This window comes from Oryctolagus cuniculus, chromosome 2, assembly GCF_051225735.1.
Source record: "Oryctolagus cuniculus isolate XC-2025 breed Fujian yellow rabbit chromosome 2, ASM5122573v1, whole genome shotgun sequence".
NCBI lineage: Eukaryota > Metazoa > Chordata > Mammalia > Lagomorpha > Leporidae > Oryctolagus > Oryctolagus cuniculus.
This window is the reverse complement of record NC_142868.1, coordinates 170,706,593-170,733,240: the sequence shown is the minus strand read 5'-3', so window position 1 is coordinate 170,733,240 and position 26,648 is coordinate 170,706,593. Positions and strand designations below refer to the sequence as shown.

At 39.1% G+C, this 26,648-nt stretch overlaps 1 protein-coding gene across 5 annotated transcripts in view; it reads right to left on the bottom strand.

The window, feature by feature from the left end:
- PRKD3 (protein kinase D3) overlaps window positions 1-26,648 on the bottom strand; it is a 110,295-nt gene that overhangs the window by 22,998 nt on the left and 60,649 nt on the right. For 3 of the 5 annotated variants that reach the window (XM_051839691.3, XM_089327730.1, XM_002709918.6), the window contains exons 7-14: window positions 25,500-25,577; window positions 23,957-24,140; window positions 22,469-22,592; window positions 18,559-18,636; window positions 17,208-17,484; window positions 13,391-13,443; window positions 10,607-10,679; window positions 7,586-7,692 (exon numbers count right to left, since the gene is read on the bottom strand). In XM_051839691.3, the coding sequence (XP_051695651.3) occupies window positions 7,586-7,692; window positions 10,607-10,679; window positions 13,391-13,443; window positions 17,208-17,484; window positions 18,559-18,636; window positions 22,469-22,592; window positions 23,957-24,140; window positions 25,500-25,577 (974 nt within the window). The remainder of the gene's footprint in view (window positions 1-7,585; window positions 7,693-10,606; window positions 10,680-13,390; window positions 13,444-17,207; window positions 17,485-18,558; window positions 18,637-22,468; window positions 22,593-23,956; window positions 24,141-25,499; window positions 25,578-26,648) is intronic. The other 2 variants (XR_016230467.1, XR_016230468.1) reach the window with 1 other exon arrangement.

Sequence of the window (26,648 nt, the reverse complement as noted above, 5' to 3'; positions counted from 1 at the left end):
GTTGTCCCTCTTCCAGGCCAGCTCTCTGCTGTGGCCCAGGAAGGCAGTGGAGGATGGCCCAAGTGCTTGGGCCCTGCACCCCATGGGAGACCAGGAGAAGCACCTGGCTCCTGCCTTCGGATCAGCGCAATGCGCCGGCCGCAGTGCGCCAGCCGTGGCGGCCATTGGAGGGTGAACCAACGGAAAAAGGAAGACCTTTCTCTCTGTCTCTCTCTCTCACTATCCACTCTGCCTGTTAAAAAAAAAAAAATACAACATCTTATCATGATGAAAACTCTAAGCAAATTGGGTATAGAAAGAACATTCCTCAACACAGTCAAGGCAACTTATGACAAACCCATGGCTAACATCCTATTGATGGGGAAAAGTTGGAAGCATTCCCACTAAGATCTGAAACCAGACAAGGATGCCCACTCTTGCCACTGCTATTCAATATAGTCCTGGAAGTTTTAGCCAGAGCCATTAGGCAAGAAAAAGAAATCAAAGGGATATAAATTGGGAAGGAGGAAGTCAAACTATTTCTATTTGCAGATGACATGATTCTATATATTGAGTATCCAAAAGACACCACTAAGAGACTTCGGGAACTCATAGAAAAGTTTAGTAAAGCAGCAGGATATAAAATCAACACACAAAAACTCACAGCCTTTGTATACACAGACCATGCCATAGCTGAGAAAGAATTTCTAGGATCAATTCCATTCACAATAGCTACACAAATACATCAAATACTTTCAAATAAATTTAACCAAGGGTGAAAAAGATCTCTATGATGAGAATTACAAAACGTTAAAAAAGAAATAGAAGATACAAAAAAAATGGAAAAAATCTTCCATGTTCACAGATTGGCCAATGAATATCATCAAAATGTCCATACTTCCATAAAAGTAATTTATAGGTTCATTGTGATACCAATCAAAATGCCAAGCATATTCTCAGATATAGAAAAAATGATGCTGAAATTCATATGGAAACAAAGGAGACCCCAAATAACTAAAAGCAATCTTATACAATAAAAACAAAGCAAACAGGCACCACAATACCAGATTTCAAGACATACTACAGAGCAGTTATAATCAAAACAGCCTGGTACTGTTTCAAAAACAGATGGATATACCAACGGAACAGAAAAGAAATGGCAGAAATCAATCCAAGCATCTACAACCAACTTATATTTGACAAAGGAATTAAGTCAATGCCTAGAGCAAGGATAGTCTCTTCAACAAATGGTGCTGGGAAAACTGGATTTCCACATGCATAAGTATGAAGCAAGACCTCTACCTTACACAAAAATCCACTCAAAATGGATTAAAGACCTAAATCTATGACCCGATACCATCAAATTATCAGAGAACATTGGGGAAATCCTACAAGACACTGGCATAGGCAAAGCCTTCTTGGAAAAGATCCCAGAGGCACAAGCAATCAGAACCAAAATTCACAAATGGGATTACATGAATTTGAGAAGTTTCTGTACTGCAAAAGAAACACTAAAGAAAGTGAAGTGGCAACTGACACAATGGGAGAAATTATTTGCAAACTTTTCATTTCATAAAGGATTAATAACCAGAATATATAAAAAGATCAAGAAACTCAGCAACAACAAAACAAACAATCCAGTTAAGAAATGGGCATTTAGACATTTTTCAAAAGAGGAAATCCAAATCCTGAACAGACACATGACAAAATGCTGAGAATCACTAGCCCTCAGGGAAATGCAAATCAAAACCACAATGAGGTTTCACCTCACCCTAGTTAGAATGGCTTTCACACAGAAATCAACAAACAACAAATGCTGGCAAGGATGTGGAGAAAAAAGGAACCCTACTACACTGTTGGTGGGAATATATCCTGGTAAAGCTACTATGGAACACAGTATGGAGATAACTCAGAAATCTGAATATAGACCGACCAGAGGATCCAGCTATCCCACTCCTCAGATTTACCCTAGGGAAATGAAATCAATCTATGAAAGAGTTATCTGCATCCCCATGTTTACTGCAGCTCAATTCACAACAGCTAAGACATGGAATCAACCCAAATGGCCATCAACTGAAGAATGGATGAAGAAATTATGGGACACGTACACTATGCAATACTACACAGTGGTAAAAAAAATAAATCCAGTCATTTGCAACAAAATGGATGAATCTGGAAAACATCATATTTAGTGAAAAAAGCCAGTCCCAAAGGGACAAATACCATATGTTCTTGATCTCTGATAACTAATAGAGCACCTAAACATAAGTCTGTAGAAGTGAAACTGACACTTTGAGAAGCAATGACTTGAACAGCCCTTGTCTTGACTGTTGAGGAACAGTTTCTTTTTTTATACTATTTGTTGAACTCTTTATTTAGCATAGAGTTAAACATACGTGTATAAAGTCAATTGAAAATAGATCTCAGTAAAAATAAAGAGTGGGAGTAGGAGAGGGAGGAGGAAGAGGGAATGGGAGTATGGGTGGGAGGGTAGGCACAGTGGTAGGAATCACCATATTCCTAAAGTTGTAATTATGGAGTGAATGAAGTCTGTAACTGTAAAGCTTTATAGTTCTGCATACATTCCTACAGACTTACTTCTAAGGTACAGTTTAAAAACTTGCCATGGGACTCCAATCCCCTTAAGCTGGGTGGTAAAAATACCATCTTTTTTTTTTTTTTCAACAGGCAGAGTTAGAGAGAAAGAGAGAGACAGAGAGAAAGGTCTTCCTTTTTCCGTTGGTTCACCCCACAAGTGGCCACTATAGCCAGTGTGTTGCGGCAGGCATGCTGCGCTGATCCAAAGCCAGGAGCCAGGTGCTTCCTCCTGGTCTCCCACGCGGGGGCAGGGCTCAAGGACCTGGGCCATCCTCCACTGCCTTCCCGGGCCACAGCAGAGAGCTGGACTGGAAAAGGAGCAACCGGGACAGAATTCAGCACCACAACCGGGACTAGAACCCGGGGTGCCAGCACCGCAGGTGGAGGATTGCCTAGTGAGCCGTGGCACCAGCTCAAAAATACCATCTTAAGTATTAAAGTGATCATAGGAATAGGATTAAGGGTCTGATAATAATAACTGATAGAATTAAAATTGAGTGGGCCGGCGCTGCTGCTCAATAGGCTAATCCTCTGCCTTGTGGCGCCAGCACAAGGGTTCTAGTCCCGGTTGCCCCTCTTCCAGTCCAGCTCTCTGCTGTGGCCAGGGAGTGCAGTGGAGGATGGCCCAAGTGCTTGGGCCCTGCACCCCATGGGAGACCAGGAGAAGCACCTGGCTCCTGCCTTCGGATTGGCGTGGTGCACGGGCTGCAGCGCGCCGGTGGCGGTGGCCATTGGAGGGTGAACCAACAGCAAAGGAAGACCTTTCTCTCGTCTCTCTCTCTCACTGTCTACTCTGTCAAAAAAAAAAAGGGGGGGGGCGCCGGATTCTGTCCCAGTTGCCCCTTTTCCAGGCCAGCTCTCTGCTATGGCCCGGTAAGGCAGTGGAGGATGGCCCAAGTGCTTGGGCCCTGCACCCGCACGGGAGACCAGGAGAAGCACCTGGCTCCTGCCTTCGGATCAGCGCCGTGTGCCAGCCACAGTGCGCCGGCCGTGGCAGCCATTGGAGGGTGAACCAACGGCAAAGGAAGACCTTTCTCTCTGTCTCTCTCTCTCTCTCACCGTCCACTCTGCCTGTCCAAAAAAAAAAAAAAAAAAAAAAGAATTAAAAAGCAGTGAATACGCGAATGCTCCAACACTGGAAGCAGTCCACACAGCAGACTCCTAGAAAGACAATCACTTTAAATAGTACTCTGACCAAAAAATCAACCCTTAAGACATTCTGGTCTGGCTGAAAAGTCTATGAGAGCATTTCAGGCATGGAAAGCCAAGACACTGTGGCAAAAAATGTCCTACATGAAGGACCTTGGTGGGTGAGACCCCAGTAGAAGGAAGTGGTCATCAAAGAAGGAGGTACTTTTCTCTGAATGGAAAGGCTTATGGCCTTGTCTAAATACTGACAGTTTGTGGATGCAAAAGGCTTCCATAGCCTAAGCAGCTCATGTCAAGAGCTTCAGGTGATCAATGACATCAAACATAAGAGTGTTAATTGTTAAATTGCAACAAGGGTCACTGTGCACTAACTTCCCATGCAGGACCTCTGTCCTCAAAGAGTTGTATTATAATTATGTCTAAGTGCTTGCAAAAGATGTATCATTCTTGGTGCTTCTTTAGAGTTAATTAAGTTTCTAAAAGAAAAAAAAAGTGAAATTAACTTCAAGATGCAATGACTTTGAACAGCCTGTGTCTTGACTGCTGAGGAACAGTTTTGTTTTGTTTTCCGTGCATATTTGTGAACTCTTTACTTAGAACAGAGCTGGTCTTCTGTGCATAAGATTATTCAAAAATGGATCTTAGGGGAGAGTGGGACTGGGAATGAGAGAGGATGAAGACGGGTTGGCAAAGTACACGGCAGGGCGGGCATGATAGGAAGAATCACTATATTCCTAAAGTTGTATTTATGAAGTGCATGAAGTCTGTATTCCTTAAATAAAAGGTTCCTTTTGGGGGAAAATAATTAAAAAATTAAAGTTTATATATAAAAAATTTAACCAATGATGTGAAAGATCTATACAATGAAAATTACAAAACTTTAAGGAAAGAAATAGAAGACACAAAAATGTAAAGTCTTCCATGTTCATGGATTTGAAGAATTAACATAATCAACATGTCCATATTACTCTTACCAATTTATACAAGCAATGTAGTCCCAATCAAAGTATCAAGGATATTCTTTACAGCACTTAAAAAAAAATCCTAAAATTCATATGAAAACTCAAAAGGCCCTGAAAAACCAAAGCAATCTTCAACAAATAACAAAACAAAACAAAACAAAAACAAATCTAGAGGCATCACAATACCAGATTTCAAGACATATTACTGAGTTCTTATTAAAGCAGTCTGGTTCTGGCACAAAAATATAGATACGTAGACTAATGGAACAGAATAAAAACCCTAGACATTAATACATCTACAACCAACTAATCTCAAATCATTCCCCAGATAAAGGAATGTCTTTTCAACAGATGGTGTTGGGAAAATTGGATTTCTACATGCAGAAGTCTGAAACAAGATGCCTAGTTTATATCCTATATAAAATAACTACAGTGAATCAACAATCTGAACTCATGACCTGAAACCATCAAATTACTACAGAAAAACACAGGGGAAATGCTACAAGACACTGGCCTAGGGAAAGGCTTCTTGGGCAAGACTGCAGAAGCCCAGGCAAAAAGCAAAAAATAGACAAATGGGATTATATTAAGCTAAGATATTTCTCCACAACAAAGAAAATTAACAAAGTAAAGAAGCAACCGACAGAATAGGAGAAAATAGTTGCAAACTACGCATCCAATAAAAGATCAATAAGAATATATAAAACCTCAAGAAACTTCACAACAACAAAACAAACCATTTAAGAAATGGGCCAAAGATATGATCAAGCATTTTTCGAAGGATTAAGTACAAATGTCTAACAAATGCATGAAAAAATGCTCAGGATCACTGACCATCAGGGAAATGCAAATAAAAATCACAAGTCATTGTGATTTTGCTTTTCACTCCATTTAGAATGACTGTTTTCCAAAAATCAAAATATAACAAATGCTGGTGAGGTTGCGGATAAAAAGGTACACTAACACACTGTTGGTGGGAATACAAATTGGTACAAGCATTATAGAAAATGATATGGAGATTCCTCAGAAAACTAAAAGTACATCTACCACATGAGCCAGCTATTCCACTCCTGGGAATATATCCAAAGGAAATGAAATCAGCATATGAAAGAGATATCTGCACTCTCATGTTTATAGAAGCTTTCACAATGGCAAAGATATGGAAGCAACCTTGAGGGCCACCAACTGATGACTAAAGAAAATGTGGTATATATACACAATGGGTTACTCGGCCCTAAAAAAAAAGAAATCCTTGTATTTCTAACAAAATGGATAGAACATTAAGTGAAATACACCAAACCCAGAAAGACAAATAGCACGTTTTTTCTTATCTGTGGAATATGTATACAGTATAAAAACTGTGTGACTATTACTAAGTATTTAATCATAAATCGGCCGGCGCCGCGGCTCACTAGGCTAATCCTCCGCCTAGCGGCGCCGGCACACCGGGTTCTAGTCCCGGTCGGGGCGCCGGATTCTGTCCCGGCTGCCCCTCTTCCAGGCCAGCCCTCTGCTGTGGCCAGGGAGTGCAGTGGAGGATGGCCCAGGTGCTTGGGCCCTGCACCCCATGGGAGACCAGGAAAAGCACCTGGTTCCTGGCTCCTGCCATCGGATCAGCGCAGTGCGCCGGCCGCAGCGCGCCGGCCGCGGCGGCCATTGGAGGGTGAACCAACGGCAATGGAAGACCTTTCTCTCTGTCTCTCTCTCTCTCTCACTGTCCACTCTGCCTGTCAAAAAAAAAAAAAAAAAAAAATCATAAATCTTGCTTTACTGAATCATACCATGTAAATGACAATATATTCTTTCTCCACATTATAATCACTGTCACGAATCCCTCCCTATGTGACATTAATATCTGTTTTCTGGAAAAAAATAGTATACATATGTATGAAATTATGTCTATATTTGAAGTCAATGTGGCAAAACATTGAAAAAACTAAAAAAAAATACAAAAAACAAATTAAAAAAAAGAGATTCTATTTAAAAGTCGCTTTGTAGGCAGCAATCTTGATAATGATTATAGGTAATTACTGACCATAATCTTTTGATGAACATTCCTCTGAAAAAAATGAGGCAAATGTCATTAGTGACCAATAATGTAATAAATACAAGATTAATCATTTGTCTGTTAGTTTTTTTTTGCCTTCTTGAAGGCAGTCTAAGATCAGTTGGCTGTCCTCTTGATTTCATCCCCAAACAAATGGGGTTCTAACAGCATGAGCTATTATATAACTATGATTTTTAAAACGATATGCAAAAGCTACACAGCATATTCTCATTTGCATATTACTTATTCATATGACATACACAAAAGTGATCCAATGTTCCAGCTCAAGTTTCATCTTCCTGATGACCCCACAAAGAGATAAAAATTATTAGATGAAAAGAAAAACACATAGTAATTCATTTTATGGGATTTACATCACTGCCAATGTATCTTTAAAATTTACCTTCACAGACTCAGGCATTACAAAATTAAATACTTAAGAGTTTTGATAGTAACTGCTACAATTATCAAGATATCTACCATGTGAGGATTGGATGGGTGCAATACTGACATTCTAATGAAATGTGGTGGGAGAAGTGTCAAAGTATATTGAGCTCAAATGTTGAATTAAGAATGAAATTTTATTTATGAACATGTCTTCTCAAAAAAACTATTACCATGGAGCAAAATAACATCTGTTAACTCTGTTAGTGTAATCTTAATTTTGCCACCTTAATAAAAAAAGATTTGAAGATGCTAATTCAGTTTTTCACCAGCCTCTTACTTAGACACATTCTGTAAGGTCAAAACAAGATGAAAGACAAATCTTATTCTTACTTGCTTACTAAATAGACTTTGTATCAAAAACTGATAAATCAAAAATTAAAACATATAAATAATTTTTTTTTACCTGTAAAATAGCCACTTCATTCCGCAGTTGACTTTCCTGTTTTGTGGGGAATCTCATCTTATCAATTACTTTAATTGCCACATCTCTTCCAGTCTTTCTATGTTTTCCTATTAAAAAAAAAAAGTAAATGATGGCTCACAATGATATAAAAATTGTCCACAATTGAAATTTGTATGTATTTACTCATATTTTCTTTAGTTCATTTTTACTCTGTATTCCTTTATTTATTTGTTTTTATTTTAAAGATTTCTTTAAAAGTGAGTCAGAGAGAGGAGAGGCAGAGAGAGAGAGAGAGGTCTTCCTCTTTGAAAGTGAGTCACACAGAGAGAGGAGAGGCAGAGAGAGAGGTCTTCCATCTGCTGGTGCACTCCCCAGTTGGCCACAATGGCTGGGGCTGCACCAATCCGAAGCCAGGAGCCAGGAGCTTCCTCTGGGTCTCCCACGCGAGTGCAGGGGCCCAAGGAGTTGGGCCATCTTCTACTGCTTTCCCAGGCTGTAGCAGAGAGCTGGACTGGAAGTAGAGCAGCCAGCACTTGAACTAGTGCCCACATGGGATGCTGGCACTACAGGCAGCAACCTTACCCACTATACCATAGCGCTGGCACCTCTTTCATTTATTTTTAAGTAATTTGTTTTTCCTCTCTAGTATCTGTCCCTAATAAATGGGGTAGTTTCATTATCTGAAATGAAGGAAAATCTGAACTATTTTTGCTCAAAATTAATCTACTTTTTAAGATAAACAATGGTTAACTACCTTGACCTAGTCTTCAGAGACTCTGTCAACATGGAAATATCATAGTAATGGATTAATTTTATTCTAGGTTCACTTAATCAGCAGAGTGCTTTAGCTACATATTATACTCCAAAGACAGAGTCCTTGCATTCAAGAATCTTGCTTGATAAAATTTATCAGGTGGAAATGTACAACCAAAACCATTCCTTCCTTCCTTCATACAAACTAATGAGTTATCTTGCACCTATTATGCACTAGATAATGTTTCAGACACTATGGATTAAGTGGTAAAAATGATAGTTCTATTTTTTGGTGTTTGTTCTTTTAATTGGTTTGTGACTTGCATTCTCTACAGAGCTTTTATTTGAAAATAACTCATAACCTGTCTCATGGGCACAATCCTAAAAGTCTGATTATTTGGTAAATCTTTACATACTTAGGAAGCCAAAAGTATCAGACAGTTTCAGTCCATTCAATGAGAACAGGTTCTCCAAAGAAGTCACTGATCTTAACTGACAAATTTGAAGATGTAAACCATGGATATTGTATATGCATGTTAAATCAAAACAATTTCCTGGGTTATTGTTGTGTAAACACAATGACAGCTGCTAAGAATACAAAGAAAACCCACTATCTCTCATCTTATCCTCAAGGAAAGTTCAACAGTATGATAATATTACAAGCTGAAAATGTTACAAATAGCATGACAGAAGTTTGTACTGTATGTAGCAGGTACACCTAGGAGGAATGGTAACTTTTAAGACTGGAGACAAGAATATTTACATAGAGGCAGTCCTTCAGTTGAGCCCTGTGGTCTGAATAAAGGTTCACTGAAGGGACAAACTGATCTGCCATCCCATATGGGTGCAGGTTCTAGTCCTGGCTGTTCCATTTCCAATCCAGCTTCTTGCTAATGCGCGTGGGAGGGCAGTATAAGATGGCCCAAGTGTTTGAGCCCCTTCCACCATGCGGGAGACCCAGCGGTATCTCCTGGCTCCTGGCTTCAGCTTGGCCCAGCCCTCAATGGGTGAAAGCTCTGTATTTCTGCCTTTCAAATAAACAAACAGATCTTAGGGGAAAAAAAGCCCAAACAGGTGGGAAAGGAGCAGATGCAAAGGTTTGAAGGCATTTAAGTATGAATGGAAGACAAAAGGCAATTAGATAGGAGTACAAAAAGTATAGTTAGCTAAGAAGTGGGAGAAATCTTAGCAGTCTTACATACCTCTGCTAAGAAAATTGGCCATGAATTTACAGACAACAGCGAGCCTCTTAAGGGTTCTATGTGAGGTAATACTAGTATCATATATAAGTTTTCTCAAAGAAAAAGACTGGTGTGCAAAAAGGGCAAGACTGGAAGCATAAAGGCCTACCAGAGAGTATTTTTAATAGTCTTGGCAAGTGATGACAAGAGTTTAACATGACTTGTTTTGTAATTTTGATCCTAGCTTATAAAGTACTTTTATATACATTAGTTTTAATATATATTAACAACTCTGTGAGCTATGTTTAGTTCGACTAAACAGATGAAGACACTAATCCACAGTCTGTGTCATTAAATGATTTTACCAATATCACAGCTGGTTAAAACTTCTGATAAAACATTTATGCCAATAGTAGACAAATAGTACCAATTTATGTTGGAAAACTACTTGGGAACATACTTCAATTAACAAGCCCACATGGTTCAATATAAGCTTTTTTTTTTTTTAATTTGACAGGCAGAGTTAGACAGTGAGAGAGTAAGAGTGAGAGTGAGAGTGAGAGAGAGGTCTTCCTTCCGTTGGTTCACCCCCACAGTGGCTGCTACGGCCGGAGCTACGCCGATCCAAAGCCAGGAACCAGCTGCTTCCTCCTGGACTCCCACGCAGGTGCAGGGCCCAAGCACTTGGGCCACAGCAGAGAGCTGGACTGGAAGAGGAGCAACCGGGACTAGAACCTGGTGCCCATATGGGATGCTGGTGCTGCAGGAGGAGGATTAACCAAGTGAGCCATGGCGCCGGCCCCTCAAAATAAACTTAAATCACTGTCTTCTCCCCAAAATCTGTATGTATGAGCCATAAGAAAAGATTTAAAGACTGTTCTGGAACTAATTTTCTGATTCTGTTACTTCTTCACAGTTGAAATGAAGGAATGAGTACTTAGTTACAGTAAAAGGGACTTAGCTTAAAGGATAACGTCACCCTCTCAGAAAAGACCACTCGACAAAACTGTCAAGTAACAAAACAGATGCTTTACAGTTTCACTATTTTTCTACATTATGCACAATATGCAAGACTGTAGTTGCTTACCTCCATAAACAATGCCAAACTGGCCTGAACCAAGCACCTCATCTGCGAAGATCTGGTACACAGTACTGATGTCCTGTTGGGAAATGCAATCAGCATTATTTATCTCTATAAAACAATGTCAGCATTTCTTTTTATTCAAACACTGAAATTTCTGTTCTTATGTTAGAGGCAACTAATTTTCATTGGGTACAAAATATTTTTTGAAACACAGGATATATTCTAAAAAAAGTTAAGCTCAAATTCTATACTATGATTTAATGTGTAAGTATACTGTATTCTGTAGGCAGGCCTTCTGGATAAAATGCATTTAATAAAAAAAAACTCTTACATTTACTAAATAGAGGTCTATAAAAATAAACAAACAATTAAGAGTAAAGTTTTACCTATTTTAAGCATTAAAGAGATTTACTCTTTGATTTGAAAGAAAAACTTTAAAGTTTCTATTATTAGGATTAGGTAACTCAAATTCACTCCTCAGTCTGTCTCCCTTGCTATTCTCCCTCATCTCCAAGCCATGGAACAAAGCTAGTGTGAAGGTCATAATGAAAATTTTAAGTTTTATAATAACCATTTTTATATACTTCCCAACTTTAGTCAACTTTCTGTTTAACCAAATTTTGGTTCTTAGTAGATTAGATAAGGGGGCAGCCAATGTAAAATCAATACAGTACTACTAGATAAGTTTCTTTAACAAAGACCAGTTTTGAAATACTTTTTCCTGTAGCCACAAATGTATATATCCTCAAGTTCCTGTGGGAATCACTCAAAGTTTGTGCTCTCATGTTTCTGGTATCCCCTATTCTCTCCAGAAGAATATGCTATGTATTCTAACCTATTGCCAGGACAAGAGACACACAGATTTAATCTTGAAATTCTGTACCTCCTATAACATTGCTAAATGTTCAATCTTGATTGCAATTTTGGAAATTAGAAACAACATCTATATATTAGACAGCTGTAACACCTGGAAGTCAGAGAAATGGAAGAAAGAGATTTTTTTTATTTCAATGAAGTTATATAGAGCAAATGACCAGTTTTCTGACTCTACCTTTTTCTATTCTAATCTAGGGGTTTGCTAATTATGGCTTGTGGGCCAAATCTAGCTTGCTGCCTCTTTTTGTATGGCCCTAATCTAAGAATGGTCTTTAAGTTTTTCTTTCTTTTTCATTTGCTAGAAATCAGAGTGACAGAGTGACAGATTGATTCTCCATCTGCTCATTCACTCCCCAAGTGCCAATAGCCTGTGCCGGGCCAGGTTGAAACCAGGAGTCAGGAATACCACCTGGGTCTCTCATCTTGGTAGCAGGGGCCCAAACACTGCAGCCATCACCCGCTGCCTCCAAAACAGTGTGCATCAGCAGGAAATTGGATCGGAAGCAGAGGTGCCAGGATGGGAACTGTCACTGTGACATGTGACACAGGTGTCCCAAGTGGCAGCTTAACTTGCTCTGACACAAGGCCTAGCCCTAAATTTCTTTAAGTTTTATTTTTTATTTCTCTGAAAGGCAGAGCTATGGGGTTGGGTTGGGGAGAGAAAGAGATCTTCTATCTGCTGGTTCACGCCATAATAGCTGCAATGGCCGGGGCTGGGCCAGGCCAAAGCCAGCAACCAGGAGCCAGGAGCTTCTTCCGAATCTCCCATGTGGGTACAAGGGCCCAAGCACTTGGACCATCTTCCACTGCTTTCCTGGGTGCATTAGCAGGAAGCTGAATTGGAAGTGGAGTAGCCAGGTCTCAAACCAGCACCCATATGTGATTCCAGCATTGTAAGCAGAGGCTTAATTTGCTGCACCACAATGCCGGCCTTGGCCCTAAGTTTTTAAATGACTGAATAAGCCAAAATAATTATTTGTGATGAAATATTAATATGAAACTCAAATTCTAGTGTCCACAGTAAACTTTATCTTTTTTTTTTTTTTATTTGACAGGTAGAAATATAGATAGTGAGAGAGAGAGACAGAGAGAAAGGTCTTCCTTCCATTGGTTCAACCCCCAAATGGCCAATACAGCCGGCGCGCTGTGCCGATCCAAAACCAGGAACCAGATGCTTCTTCCTGGTCTCCCATGTGGGTGCAGGGCCCAAGGACTTGGGCCATCCTCCACTGCCCTCTCGGGCCACAGCAGAGAGCTGGACTGGAAGATAGCAACCAGGACTAGAACCTGGCAACCATATGGGATGCTGGCGCCGCAGGCGGAGGATTAACCAAGTGAGCCATGGCACCGGCCCCATCGTAAACTTTTAATGGAACATAGTTATGTCATCAGTTAGACAGTGAGATCTTTCATCTGTTGGTTCACTTCCCAGCTGGGTCAACAGTTAGTACTGGGTCAGGCTGAAGCCAGGAGCTTCTTTCTTCTGGGTCTCCCATGTGAGTTGCAAGGACCCAAACATTTGGGCGATCATCTGCTATTGTCCCAGGCCGTCAGCATGAAGCTAGATTGAAGGTGGAGCACTGGGACATGAACTGGTGCCCAAATGGGATGCCGGTGTCATAAGGGGCAGCTAAACCCACTAAGCACAACACTGAGCTCTTTCTTCCCTTTGAATTAGGGTATCACTTCATGTCCCTTTTCCTAATGCAAAAGTTAAGTTTATTTTCATAATCTTAAAAAACTACCTTACTTTCTTCTCTAAATTAGGAATATTAAAGACCCACCAGGTTTGTCTTTAGGAATAGTACTCAATACTTTGAGCTATGGACCCCTTTTTCTAGTAACATTTTCATTTTCTTTTCCTTATTTTATTCACTGAATTTGCACACGGTAACTATAATTATTACTTACCACATTCTCCTGGATCTGACAGTTCGATACAGAGATACTGGTAGACAAATCTTCTGTAAAATATAAGAAGGAATATGGCTGAGAAAAGACCAAAAATTTCAGTATACATCTTAACAATACTAATATATAACAATGTGAACATCCATGGCATATCAAAATTATAAACAGGTTAACACAGTTAATATAATTATGTACATTAAAAATCTACATTTACAATATTAACTCATCAATAAAAAAAGCTGGTTAAATACAAAGAAATAGTATATAAACATGTATACATGATGTAGCACCATATAGTGATGATATATCATTGAGTTAAAAAGGTAACAGGGGTGGGCGCTGTGGTTTAATGGGCTAAGCCTCCTCCTGCAGTGCCAGAATTCCATATGGGAGCCAGTTCATATCCCAGCTACTCTTCTTCCAATCTAGCCCTCTGCTGTGGCCTGGGAAGGCAGTGGGAAATGGTCCAAGTGTCTGGGCCCCTGCACCCATGTGAGGGACCTGGAAGAAGCTCCTGGCTCCTGACTTTGGATTGGCATAGCTCTGGCCATTGAGGCCACTGGGGGAGTGAACCAGCGGATGGAAGACATCTCTCTCTCTCTGCCTCTGCCTCTCTCTCTAACTCTACCGCTCAAATAAATAAATAAAATCATTAAAAAAAAGGTAACAGGGTAGCATGTGAATTAAAAATAAAAATATTATTTCTAGAAAGTAGAGGAAATGAGGTTCACATACTTCTGATTTAAGTTTATTGGTTTTTCTTACTTTTTATTTGAGAGTGAGGGAGCAAGTGAGAGAAGAGATCAGAGTGTGCACACTCCCATCTGTTAGTTAAGTTCCCAAATGTCTGTAATGGCTGGGGCTGGGTTGGGCTGAAGCTGAGAGCTGGGAATACAATCCAGGTGTACAACATGGGTAGCAGGAATCTGGAGTCAGGAGGAGATGAAAACTGAACACAGTTACTCCAACGTGGAACATCTTAACCACTAGGCTAATTGCCAGCTCCAGAATATTAGTTTTTTTACTTCTTGACGGCTTATATATTTTTTAAAATAAAAAAGTTAGGTAAACCTCCATACTAACATTGAAATATATCTGCTATGTATTAAATAGTTTATAAAAGAAAGTTATAAAAAGAACAGAGTATGTTCATTTTTTGTTAAAAAAAAAAAGATAAAACAATATAGCAGATGATAAAAAGGTTCTCCTTTTTTCAAGTCCTTTCCAAATCAAGAAATCCACACCAAAACATTAATAATGGTTTACAGAGAGGGATGATACAGGATTGGGAGTAGGGACGGGCATTATATGTGTATATAGAGGGCTCTCTCATTTAATATCAGATATTTCTATGAAGTTTAAATGTTTGTATTACTTTGGTAAAGCAAAGAAAGTAACTGTCAGGAAAAGTGAAAAGGGAAACACGGAACTAAACAAGACAATAGGCATCAAACATCTAGAATCATGAAGACAAAGTAGGTTTCTTTTATAATACCAAATATAAAAACATAAAGCTTCATCAATAAGAAAATGTAAGCAAATTATATAAAAATAAATAACATGACTTTTAAAAACTCCATTTAAAAAATATTCAGTTAATTTTTAAATAATTCTAATTTTAAATATTAATGACCAAGAAAAGCCATACCACCAACAAAATATATCTAAAACTCTGCTTTTCAGGAATTCCAGTTTTCTAGTTTAAGTCTAATGTTGTTTTCTTTCTAAGGCCTCCCCCCTCTATTGCTTCCAGGTAAGTTGTTGTAAGGACAGCGACAACAGCGACTCAGTACCAGGAGCACTTATGTGTTAGGCATGGCTAATTGCCCATCTGTGGTCATTATTCCTCCCACTTTATATTGGAAATCTGTAGGGTCCAAGAATCATTCTCCAGAATCCTCATTCTTAATTCTTCAGTAATTCTGCCATTAGAGGCTTTTAACCCTAGGGGGAGAGATCCACGATGGGTTTGCGAGGCTTGGAAACCCTTAGAAAGTACACATAAAATGTCAATGTGTCTGCACGGTTTACTGGGGAAAGGGTCCTTGGTTCTTAAGTTTCAGAGTTCTGTCTAGAACTTCATGAAACTAATGAACCACTGTGAAATATCTATCCATCCTCTCCACTCAATGTTAAACACTAAACATGTACATGATTTTGACTCTTGTGCCTCTGATCATACCTGTCTCTCAAACCAGAGTGATATTACCCCTCTACTTCTTCCATTTAATGCTGCTTATCCTATTCCTATCTGAAGCACAAGGTCCAAATCATGCTAAGAAGTCTTTGCTTGGGGCTGGTATTGTGGTGTAACAGGTAAAGCCACTGCCTGCAGTGCCGGCATCCCATATGGGTGCTGGTTTGAGTCCAACTGCTCTGCTTCAGGTCCAGATCCCTGCTAATATACCTGGGAAGGCAGCGGAAGATGGCCCAAGTCCTTGGGTCCCTGCACATGGGAGACCCAGAAGAAGCTCTGGGCTCCTGGCTTTGGATGGGCACAGGTCCAGCTGTTGCGTTCATTTGGGAAGTGAACCAGCGGATGGAAGACCTTTCATCTCTCTCTCTCTCTCTCTCTGCCTTTGTATAACTCTGCCTTTCAAATAAATAAATAAATCTTTAAAAAAAACTCTTTGCTTACTTTCCTATTCATATCTGAGTTCCTTGAGCTCATTTTTGCTCTTTGATTTATGCTACCACATAACATTCACTTGTGCATGTCATGTCTCCTCATATAGCTTTAATGATCTCTAATATTTCCTTTGTATCCTAGCACAGTGCCTAGCATTATACTAGGAGCTACTGTACAAAATAATACAGCTAAACTGAAATAAACTGTTTTGGAAAGTGGGTGATACTTATTTCAACTTAAATATAGTTGCCTAATGAATGATGTTTGCCCATATAATGTCAATAGGGGAAAAGCATTATGTTACGACTTTTTGATTATTAACTGTTCACTTGAATCTTTATCAAATTTAGGTTTAATTTGATAAATTTTGTTAGTGCAGAATATAGATTTCAACAATTGATCTTTCTGAATGATTTAATTCAGAATTTAAATTCAGCATTTCTGAATTCATAGATTTCATAAGTATGATGTAAACTTCAATATTTTATATATCCCACCATGCAGCAAATACTAATACGGATGCCAATCATAACCATGTTTTGTACCTCATATGTTCTCTTTCACTTGATACTAAAAACTCATTGAGGTATATACTGTTACAGAGAGGAACTTGCTTAATATCACATAGCAGGTTGGTAGAGCCAGGATTTAATGTGGGGAGTACTGACTCTGAAACCTACCTAATTCTTTTTTTTTTTTTTTTTTTTTAATTTGACAGAGTTAGAGAGAGAGATAGAGAGAAAGGTCTTCCTTCCGTTGGTTCACCCCCACAATGGCCACTATGGCCAGAACTACGCCGATCTGAAGCCGGGAGCCAGGTCTCCCAAGCGGGTGCAAGGGCCCAAGCGCTTGGGCCATCCTGCACTGCCTTCCCAGGCCACAGCAGAGAGCTGGACTGGAAGAGGAGCAACTGGGACTAGAACCCGGCACCCATATTGGATGCTGGGGCCGCAGACAGAGGGTTAACCAAGTGAGCCATGGCACCAGCCCCAAAACCTACCTAATTCTGGGCATTAGGAGTGTGTATACTATTTCTAACATAATTTTATAAAAGAATTAACTAACAATACTTATTACTAAAGATAAAGCTTTAAATGAGCATTAAAAGTACACCAAGGCACGCAATCACACCACACAACACGTAAGACCCAAAGAAGAGAAAAACTCATCAACAAGCTTATTGCTTACTGTGATCATTCCCTTGCCCTGGAGAAGTGCAAACACTTGCTTGAGGCGTAACAGGCATGAGGGCCTGGCGAATTGCTTTTTCCCAGCTCTGTGCTACATCAAGCCCAACTCCAGTGGCAGCAAGAATGGGATTGTGAGAGCTGTCCCCGTTATTCTCACCAACAAAGTATACCATAGTATCAGTGATGATTTCAAAACAGTGTGGATTGCTGCCTTGTGAAATGTTTGTGAAATCTTGTGGAGAAGATACACGGAGAATTTCTGAAAGTGGAATTTCCTGAAGTAGAAAAATTAAAGCATTGGAAAAAATGAACACATCCTTGCTTTTACTTTTAAATACACACTAGAGAATCAAAAACATGTATTTCTATGAATACCGTCAGACAAACACAAGTCGGTGGCAGATGGAACACAGTCTGCCTGCTCATCAATGTGAGAGCAAAAGTGTGGAGTATGACAGCTAAGGCAGTGATTCAGGTCTGTAGCTGGTCAGTAGGAGGCAAGGCAGGAGGGGATTCAGGAAGACCATTTGCCACTATATCCAACTCTTGTCACTTTCCATTTGTCATTAAATCAATTCAATAATTTGCTGCGCTAGTGGCTGCTATCTATAAGATATAGTCCCTGAAGAAATGTCACAGAAATCATGGCAGAATAAACAGAATCCTGCTTCTGTATAAGATGCTTACACACTCCCTCCTGGTTCTGCCTTCTGAGGAAACTGTAACAATCAATCACTTATGTTTGGTCTACCTCCAATGACAATAAACTCAAGACTAAATAAAAACCAACCAGGGGCTGGCATTGTGCTGTAGTGGCTAAAGCCTATGACACCAATGGGTGTTAGTTTGAGTTCCGGCTGCTCCACTTCTGATCCAGCTCCCTACTAATGGCCTGAGAAAAGCAACAGAAAATGGCCCAAGTGTGTGGGCCCCCACCACCCATGCAGGAGAAGAACCCAATGAAACTCCTGGCTTCATCCCCAGCTCTTGTAGCCATTTGGGGAGTGAACCAGTGGATGGAAGATCCCTCTCACCTTCTTTCTCTGTAGCGCTTTCAAATAAATAATCTTAACCCCCCAAAAGAAACCAAAGCCAAATCAGCTCAAAGCCAGTCATTAGTTCCCATTCTCTTTCTTCCTGACCAAACTGCTGTACTTATAATCTTGTCTGCTGTTAATCTGTGACATGGAAGAAGTGAGGCAAGCCAATCAAGGGTGACTATATAGCAGATATGAAAAAGTGATTTCCATATACTAGCCAAGAGTTGTAAAAGGTATGCTCAAATATAACAATGAATGAGACTATTTGTATATATTTGAACATACAGCATTTTAATGTGAAAATCTTACCTTGTAATACTTTGATCCAGATTCATTCTGAAATAATGTCAGACATTTGCTGTCAAGTCTCCAGTAATGCCTCTTTCTCTATAAAATAAACATAAGAAAGCTTGTGAGGATAAAAAATGATGATTCCTCCAAAGTTCTTGTACTTTCCTTCCATTTGTAAATTTGCATTTTTAATAGTTTTGAAACTTATGATGTTCAAAATAATCAAAATATAAGCATAAAGAGGATGTACAGTGAAAGTATCATTCCCACAATCACTTACTCCATTCCCTATCCTTACTCTGAGCAAGCAATGTTACCTTAGTAGATCTGGGGAATCTTTTCAGATTCCATTAACTTTTTGAAGACTCCTTTATAATGCACAGGCTTCAAATTTTTTTGTACCAAAATAAAGTTTTTGAAAATTCCATTTTCCTAAGAACATTTAAGTGTTCTACATAAATTATACACACATATGCCTATAGACATGTAATTTACCTACAGGATAAATGTCTACAGGTTGATTTGCTGTGTGAGAAGACACATACACATGTAATTTTGCTTGACTGTATTATTCTACACAATATTTGACAGTATAGTCTTATCAGCAACACATGAGAATACCTATGCATTAATCCTTCAATAATGCAGTACATTTTTATTTTTTCTTTAATTCTATTCAAAGGCAGAGTTAGACAAGGGAGGGTGGAGAGAGAGAGAGAGAGAGAGAGAGAGGAGAGAGATTTTCCATGGCGGGTTCACTCCCCAAATGGCCACAATGGCCAGGACTGTGCCAGGCTGAAGCCAGGAGCTTCTGAGTCTCTCACATGGTTGCAGAGGCCAAAGCATCTTCCACATCTTCCAGAGCCTTCTTGGGCACATTAGCAAGGAACTGGGTAGGAAGTGGAGCGGCCAGGACTCATACCAGCACCTTTATTGAATGTTGGTGTCACATATGTGGTGGCTTGACTTACTATACCACAACACCAGCCCCTGCAGTATGCTTTTTTTTTTTTTTTTTTGACAGGCAGAGTGGATAGTGAGAGAGAGAGAGAGACAGAGAGAAAGGTCTTCCTTTGCCGTTGGTTCACCCTCCAATGGCTGCCGCGGCCGGCACACTGCAGCCGGCGCACCGCGCTGATCCGAAGGCAGGAGCCAGGTACTTATCCTAGTCTCCCATGGGGTGCAGGGCCCAAGCACTTGGGCCATCCTCCACTGCACTCCCGGGCCACAGCAGAGAGCTGGCCTGGAAGAGGGGCAACCGGGACAGAATCCGGCACCCCAACCGGGACTAGAACCCGGTGTGCCGGTGCCGCAGGCGGAGGATTAGCCTATTGAGCTGCGGTGCCGGCTGCAGTATGCTTTTAAACCTTTTGATCTTTACTATGCAGAAAATGAAAGCTTAAACTGCTATTTATTATACATGAAATCCAGTTCTTATATGCAAGCTATTTGTATTTCCTTTCATCGTGAACCTTGTTCATATTCTCTACCTATTTCTCTATTGTGTTGTGGTATTTTTCTTAAAAATTTACTGGCATTCCTCACATTTTATGTAATTAACCCTTGTTTAGAATATGACCTAGGGCTGGTACTGTGGTGCAGATGGTAAAGCTGCTGCAAGTGATGCCAATATCCCAAATGGGCACCAGTTTGTATCCTGGCTGCTCTAGCAAGCTCCCTGCCAATGCACCTGGGAAAGCTTAGAAGGTGGCCCAAATGTTTGGGCCCTTGTCACCCACATGGTAGATGGGGATGAAGCTCCTGGCTCGCGGCTATGGCCTGGCCCAGTGCTGGCTGTTGTGGTCATCTGAGGAGTTAACCAGTGGATGTAAGTATCCACATGCTTTCCCTTCCCCCATTCCCGCCTCGCTATAACTCTTCCAAATAAATAAATCTTAAAAAAATAATGAGTTGAAAATCTTTGCTTTGGGTTTTTGTCTCACAAATCTTTCTCTCTCTCTCTTTCTAACAAAATATTGAAATTATCTTTTACTGGTCCTCATTGGAAGTTCATAAAATAATTCTTTCAAGCAGAAGATGGCCCAAGTCTTTGGACCCTGCACCCATGCGGGAAACCTGGAAGAAGCTCCTGGCTCTTGACTGCAGATCCGTCCAGCTCTGGCTTTTGCAGCCATTTGGAGAGTGAAAGAGCGAATGGAAGCCCCCCCCCAACCCCGGCTCCGCCTCTGCCTCTCTGTAACTCTGCCTTTCAAAAAGTAAATCTTTAATTCTTTAATTCTTCCAAAGTTCCCTCTACTGGTTTAATTTATTTACTTTTCAGAATAATTTATTATATGTGGGGCCGGCACTGTAGCGCAGTGGGTTAATGCCCTGGCCTGAAGCGCTGGCAACCCATATGGGCCCCAGTTTGAGACCCGGCTGCTCCACTTCCAATCCAGCTCTCCACAGTAGAGGATGGTCCAAGTCCTTGGGCTCCTGCACGCATGTGGGAGACCAGGAAGAAGCTCCTGGTTCCTGGCTTCAGATCGGTGCAGTTCCAGCTGTTGCAGCCAACTGGGAAATGAACCATTGGATGGAAGAACTCTTTATCTCTTTGTCTACTTCTCCTCTCTCTCTGTGTAACTCTGACTTTCAAATAAAAAAATAAATCTTTAAAAAATTTATTATATGCATATTGCAGGGGATATATGCAACTATTTCCCCCGCCCAAATGTCTATATGGTTGTACCAATATTACTTATTGAACTTCCTCTCTCTCCCTCTGCTCATTTGACATAGCATCTTTGATATACTACCAAATTCTTAACATATGTATACCACTTCAAGTTACATTTCTAAGAATGTAGATTATACATAAAAGAAAAAACACTCAATCTCAGTCTATACTGTTGCCAAAAGTTTACTTGAGCCAACTAAATGTACAAGGTATTTCATTTTATTATTAAAGGCTTTCCCAGAAAATCTTTCAGCAATCCTGTCAGCAAAAAAAGAAAAAAGAAAAAAAATTAAAGAATAAAATAATCATTGTGCTACTAGCATTTACTGAGTGCTTACTGTGCCAAACACTGTTCCAGCTCTTCTTATATATTAATGTTTGAATTTATTAAGTACTCTTATCATGCCAATTTTAGATAAGAAAACTAACACATAAAAATAACTTTTTGAAGTTCACAGTTTTAGCAGGTTATGGAAGCTTAGGCAATCTAATTCTAGAGCCTGTGTTCTCAACGACTACACTATACTGATTCTTCATATCTGTCTTTGCACTACAACTTCACCATTCTTCTTAGTTATATCTAAAAAAAGGTGTATATTTATACTAAGTTAAAGCAACATAAAAACAAATGTTTCCTCTCTTTGTTGATAATTTAAGAACACTCACCATGTAAGTTCTAGTTCCTTCTATCTTATATGTAGCTTATTATATTCTGAATATTGCTCTTTACTGTGGCACAATCCCAGGTTTTTGAATCTTGACCACTCTACCAGTTTGTAAATACGTTAAATACTCTGCCTTTAAAGAATTCTTCACCAGGGCAGGGCTAGTGGTTAACATGCCCAAGTACCACATGAGAACACCTGGGGTTCAGTTCCCCAGTGCCAGCTCAACTCCAGCTTCCTGTTGATGCCTGCCCTGGAAGGCGGTGGTGATGATTCCAATAGCTGCGTTTCTGCCACCATGTGGGAGATCTGAACTGAGTTTCCACTTTGGGCATCTGGGGAGTAAGTCAGTGGGTGACTCACTCTTTACCTCTACCTTTCAAATAAATAGATGAGTATTTCAAAAATTTAAAAATAATAAAACAAAAATTCTTTACAAATGTTAATTATAATCCCAGTGTAACTTTCACAGTTTTGTAGTACACATAATATCTTTATCTCATCCTCATATTGATTTTTAAAAATGCATAAAATAAAACTCATAACAAAGGTTTATTAGCTTATTAAGATGTATGGGATTACTAACCAGGTTATCCTTGCTGGTGTAATGGACCATCCATCCTTCCTTCACCATTGTGCTGCTCTTCCTCTTTGTGTGCTTGATGGACTGTACAACTCTCATTAGAGGAATGTTATTGCTTGTTGATGGACTAAAAAATAGTTAAAATTTATTATAAATATTTGATGTGACTTTTCAAAAGTCATATAAATACTACAGTCTCATCAACCTTTTTAAAGATAACTGAGCTAAATTTTTCCAAACTATATTAGGAAGACAAACAGTGTCTCAAGAAGAAAATAAATTTATCTTGTTATGATATATAGTTGATTTACCAAAGACTAAGGTAGTATTGTAAATCCTCTTTATTTGTCATGAATGTTTTCTGGAGGATCCCAAAAGAATAAGAAAATGAATCTTCTCCCATTGGAAGACATGGACTCTCAGAGAGGGTCTTATTTGGGTTTGCTATTTAGTTTTCCTATCTGAGGCAGCAAAAATATGCAAATACATAACAAAGCAAAATGAAGTATGAGAGTAATTCAGAAATTTCATAGAAAATGGAATTAAAAAATAACAAGCATTCCCCACAAACTTTCTCAAGACCCACTGTGGTGTGTGTGTGTGTTTCTGTGTATGTGTGTGTGTGTGTGTGTGTGTGTGTGCGCGCATATATATTTTTTTTTTTCAAATTCACAAGGCTTGAATGTTAAATAGTTGGTCATGTTATTAGCAAAAAAGTACTTCTGGTAGAAGATATTTAAAGGAAAATGATTTATAGATATTAATAAAATAAAAAATAATGTAACAAGTGCAATCAGGTAATAGTGAAATATAGATCCTTAACAGTAGCTAGAGAAAAAGCAATTTGGGGTGTGTGTGTAAAATACATGGTTTTGCAATTTTACCCCCAAATAGTTTAATACTTTCTCTTAAACTATGAAGTACTATGATTAGGACAAGGTTTAGTAATAACGTCCAAACTGAGTTAAAAAAAGTTTTAATTAAATTAAACTTCCATAAACATAGAAACACTTTATATTTCAATAACATTTTTATGAAGTGATAAGTCACATTCAATATGATGCTATGAAAACTGTCCCCAAATTCCTCACCATCATTTTTGTGCAACATTCTCAGAAGTATATTCTTTACTACTGTTTGTGCCATCAGGTAATCTGCCTGTGTGAAGCCAACTGGTGGATTTAACTGATGGGTCAATACTGGCACCTTGTGGTGGCTGCTCAATAGCTGTGTATTATATCTAGACTAAATCTAAACAAAGGCTTTTTCTTTTTAAGAAGAAAAATCGTACTTTCTCATCATGAGAGGGTGGAAACAGCAATATAATTTATTTTAGAAATACTGCAGTGCATGTAAAAGAATTAGCCACATTTAGTAAGACTTTAGAAAATGTTTAAGGTTCTACTTATAGAGATATAACTTTTTCTTAATCAAGATCCTTGAAATGACCTTGTATTTATAAGTAGCTTGCAACACCTACACATGTGTTACCTGATTGTTTTAACAGCTTCTTCATCTCTTTCCACATCAAGATCAGATGGATCCAGGAAGAACATTTTATCTTCTGGGGGAGATGGTTCTTCTGTGTCATCCAGGCCCCGATTACCATCATTATTCATGTCATTATTGTCAATGTCCATTGGTATATCTGTATCTGTTCCCAAACTAGAAGGTTCTAACAACGTTTTAAATGAATTTCAGAGTTTTACATTAATGGATATCAATACATCTAAACAGTCTACTAGATGTGAAAAGAAGTTTTACAACTTTAAATTGTTAGAGTTGCCACATGACTCAAAGTTTTCACTGCTAGCTAACCAAGTGAAAGGAAAACCTATTTCTAATGAGAAAGTATATTCTAGTGTTCACAGTAGCATTATTCACTGACAGACCCATCAAACTGCAGTGACTGGTAAGTGGATCATAAAAAGCAGTATATCCCTGCAAAGGAATATTGCTTGTCCATAAAAAAAGAATGAAGTGTTCAAATGTGCTACAATATGGATGAACTCTGAAAATACTATGCTACATGTAAGAAACTCCAGTCACCCTAGGTGACATCTTGTATAATTCCACTCACAAAATTTCAGAAATAGACAAACACACAGAAATACAAAGGATTAGCGGTTGCCAAAGACTAGTGGGGAGGAAAGAATAGGGAGTCACTACTAATGGGTACTGAATTTCTTTTAGGGTGAGGAAAAAATTCTCACACTAGATTGTAGTAATGGATATATAATTTTGTGATCATTTAAAACAGGTGAATTGTAAGGTATGCAAATTTTATCTCAAGAAAGTTGTTAAAAGTTAGTGCCCTTGAAAGTAGGCCCAATCGGCCGGCGCCACGGCTCACTAGGCTAATCCTCCGCCTTGCTGCGCCAGCACACCAGGTTCTAGTCCCGGTCGGGGCGCCGGATTCTGTCCCAGTTGCCCCTCTTCCAGGCCAGCTCTCTGCTGTGGCCAGGGAGTGCCGTGGAGGATGGCCCAAGTACTTGGGCCCTGCACCCCATGGGAGACCAGGAGAAGCACCTGGCTCCTGCCATCGGATCAGCGCGGTGCGCCGGCAGCGGCAGCCATTGGAGTGTGAACCAATGGCAAAGGAAGACCTTTCTCTCTCTCTCTCACTGTCCACTCTGCCTGTCAAAAAAAAAAAAAAAAAAAGTAGGCCCAATCAAATTTCTGTGCCCATACCACCACGTGAAAAAGCAACTAGAAGGCACCATCTATGAATTAGGAGACAAACCCTCAACTAGACATAGAATTTGTTGGCTCCTTGGGATGTCTCAGTCTTCAAAACTATGAGAAATAGATTTTTATATGTAAAGGTATAATTAGACATGTAGCACCACTGATTGTATTAGATTATAAAGTAGGAGGTGGCTAGAGGAAAGATGGGAAGGCATAATTACTGGTAAATGTATACCATCCCTGATCTCTGTATTTTGTTATTAAATTGGAAAAACACAGTAAAAAATGTTAAAATACAAAATATAACTCATGCAAAGATAAGACACAGAAGAATAGTGAATTATACCTCCATTGAAAGTAACTTCTCCAAAGCAGTCTCTTGGTACTTTTGATGCACAGCGTTTATGGCAGTTAAATTTGCAATCTAAAATATAAGAATATTTGGCTTATTAATTTATGTTAAAAGTCTGATAATATCAGCTATTTTTAGACTTTCTTTAAATTACTCACAGATGGAATATTAGTAAGTGATGAGACGATAAGATAATAAAGTCTTCCTCTACTAAGAACTCAAATCTTGGACTAAAGGTCTGGCTTCACACTCTGATAGTTCTTCTTAATTTCAATTAATTAATTAATTGAGAGTCAAAGAGAGAGAGAGCTCCCATCTACTGTTTTACTCCCCAAATGCTACAGCAGCTGGGGCTGACTCCAAGAGACAACTCAATCCAGGTTTTCCAATGGTTGGCCAGAACCCATTTACTTGAGGCATCATCAGTGCTTCCCAGGGTGTACTCTAACAGGAAGTTGGCGTCAAGAAGCAGGACTGGGTTTCAAACTCAGGTAGTTTGATTTGTCTTAACCAGCATCTTAACCATTACTCTAAACCATACAACCCAAGCTGTTCCATCTCAATTAAATTATTTCTTTTCTTCTTTCTTAGTTGGTGAATGAAAATGTGACTATTTTACACTTTAAGTACCTTAATTCATATTATAATAATGTAAGAACCATGGAATTAAAATTATTTTCACTGTAACTGAAACAGTTTAGCTATTCAGAAGTACAACCTGCCACTTTCCAAACTAATATAAGCACAAAACATTCTTCTTCTAGAATCCTAAAAAGTTAAACTAGCAACTCAGTAGCAGTTAACAGACTCTATTAAAATATTCTTCAATATACATATCTATTTTAGTTTTTCTATAAAATATTGTACTTTTCTGCATATGATTTTATGGCTTCTGTTCTTCTTAGCATAGTAACACTATTAACTATCTTTACTAAGATTATCTGTTGGCTAGAATTTTGTATATCTGTTACTAATGTTCTTTCTCAAAACATTTCTCAGTGGCTGCTTGCCAGTACACTTTTGTGCTTATATTCTAAAGTATTAATTTATGTATAAACTCATATTCAAAGCAAGCTGTTGAAATAAAATTTCAACCTTTAATTACGACTGCCTGACAACAAATGGGAAACGTGTTTTCTATTT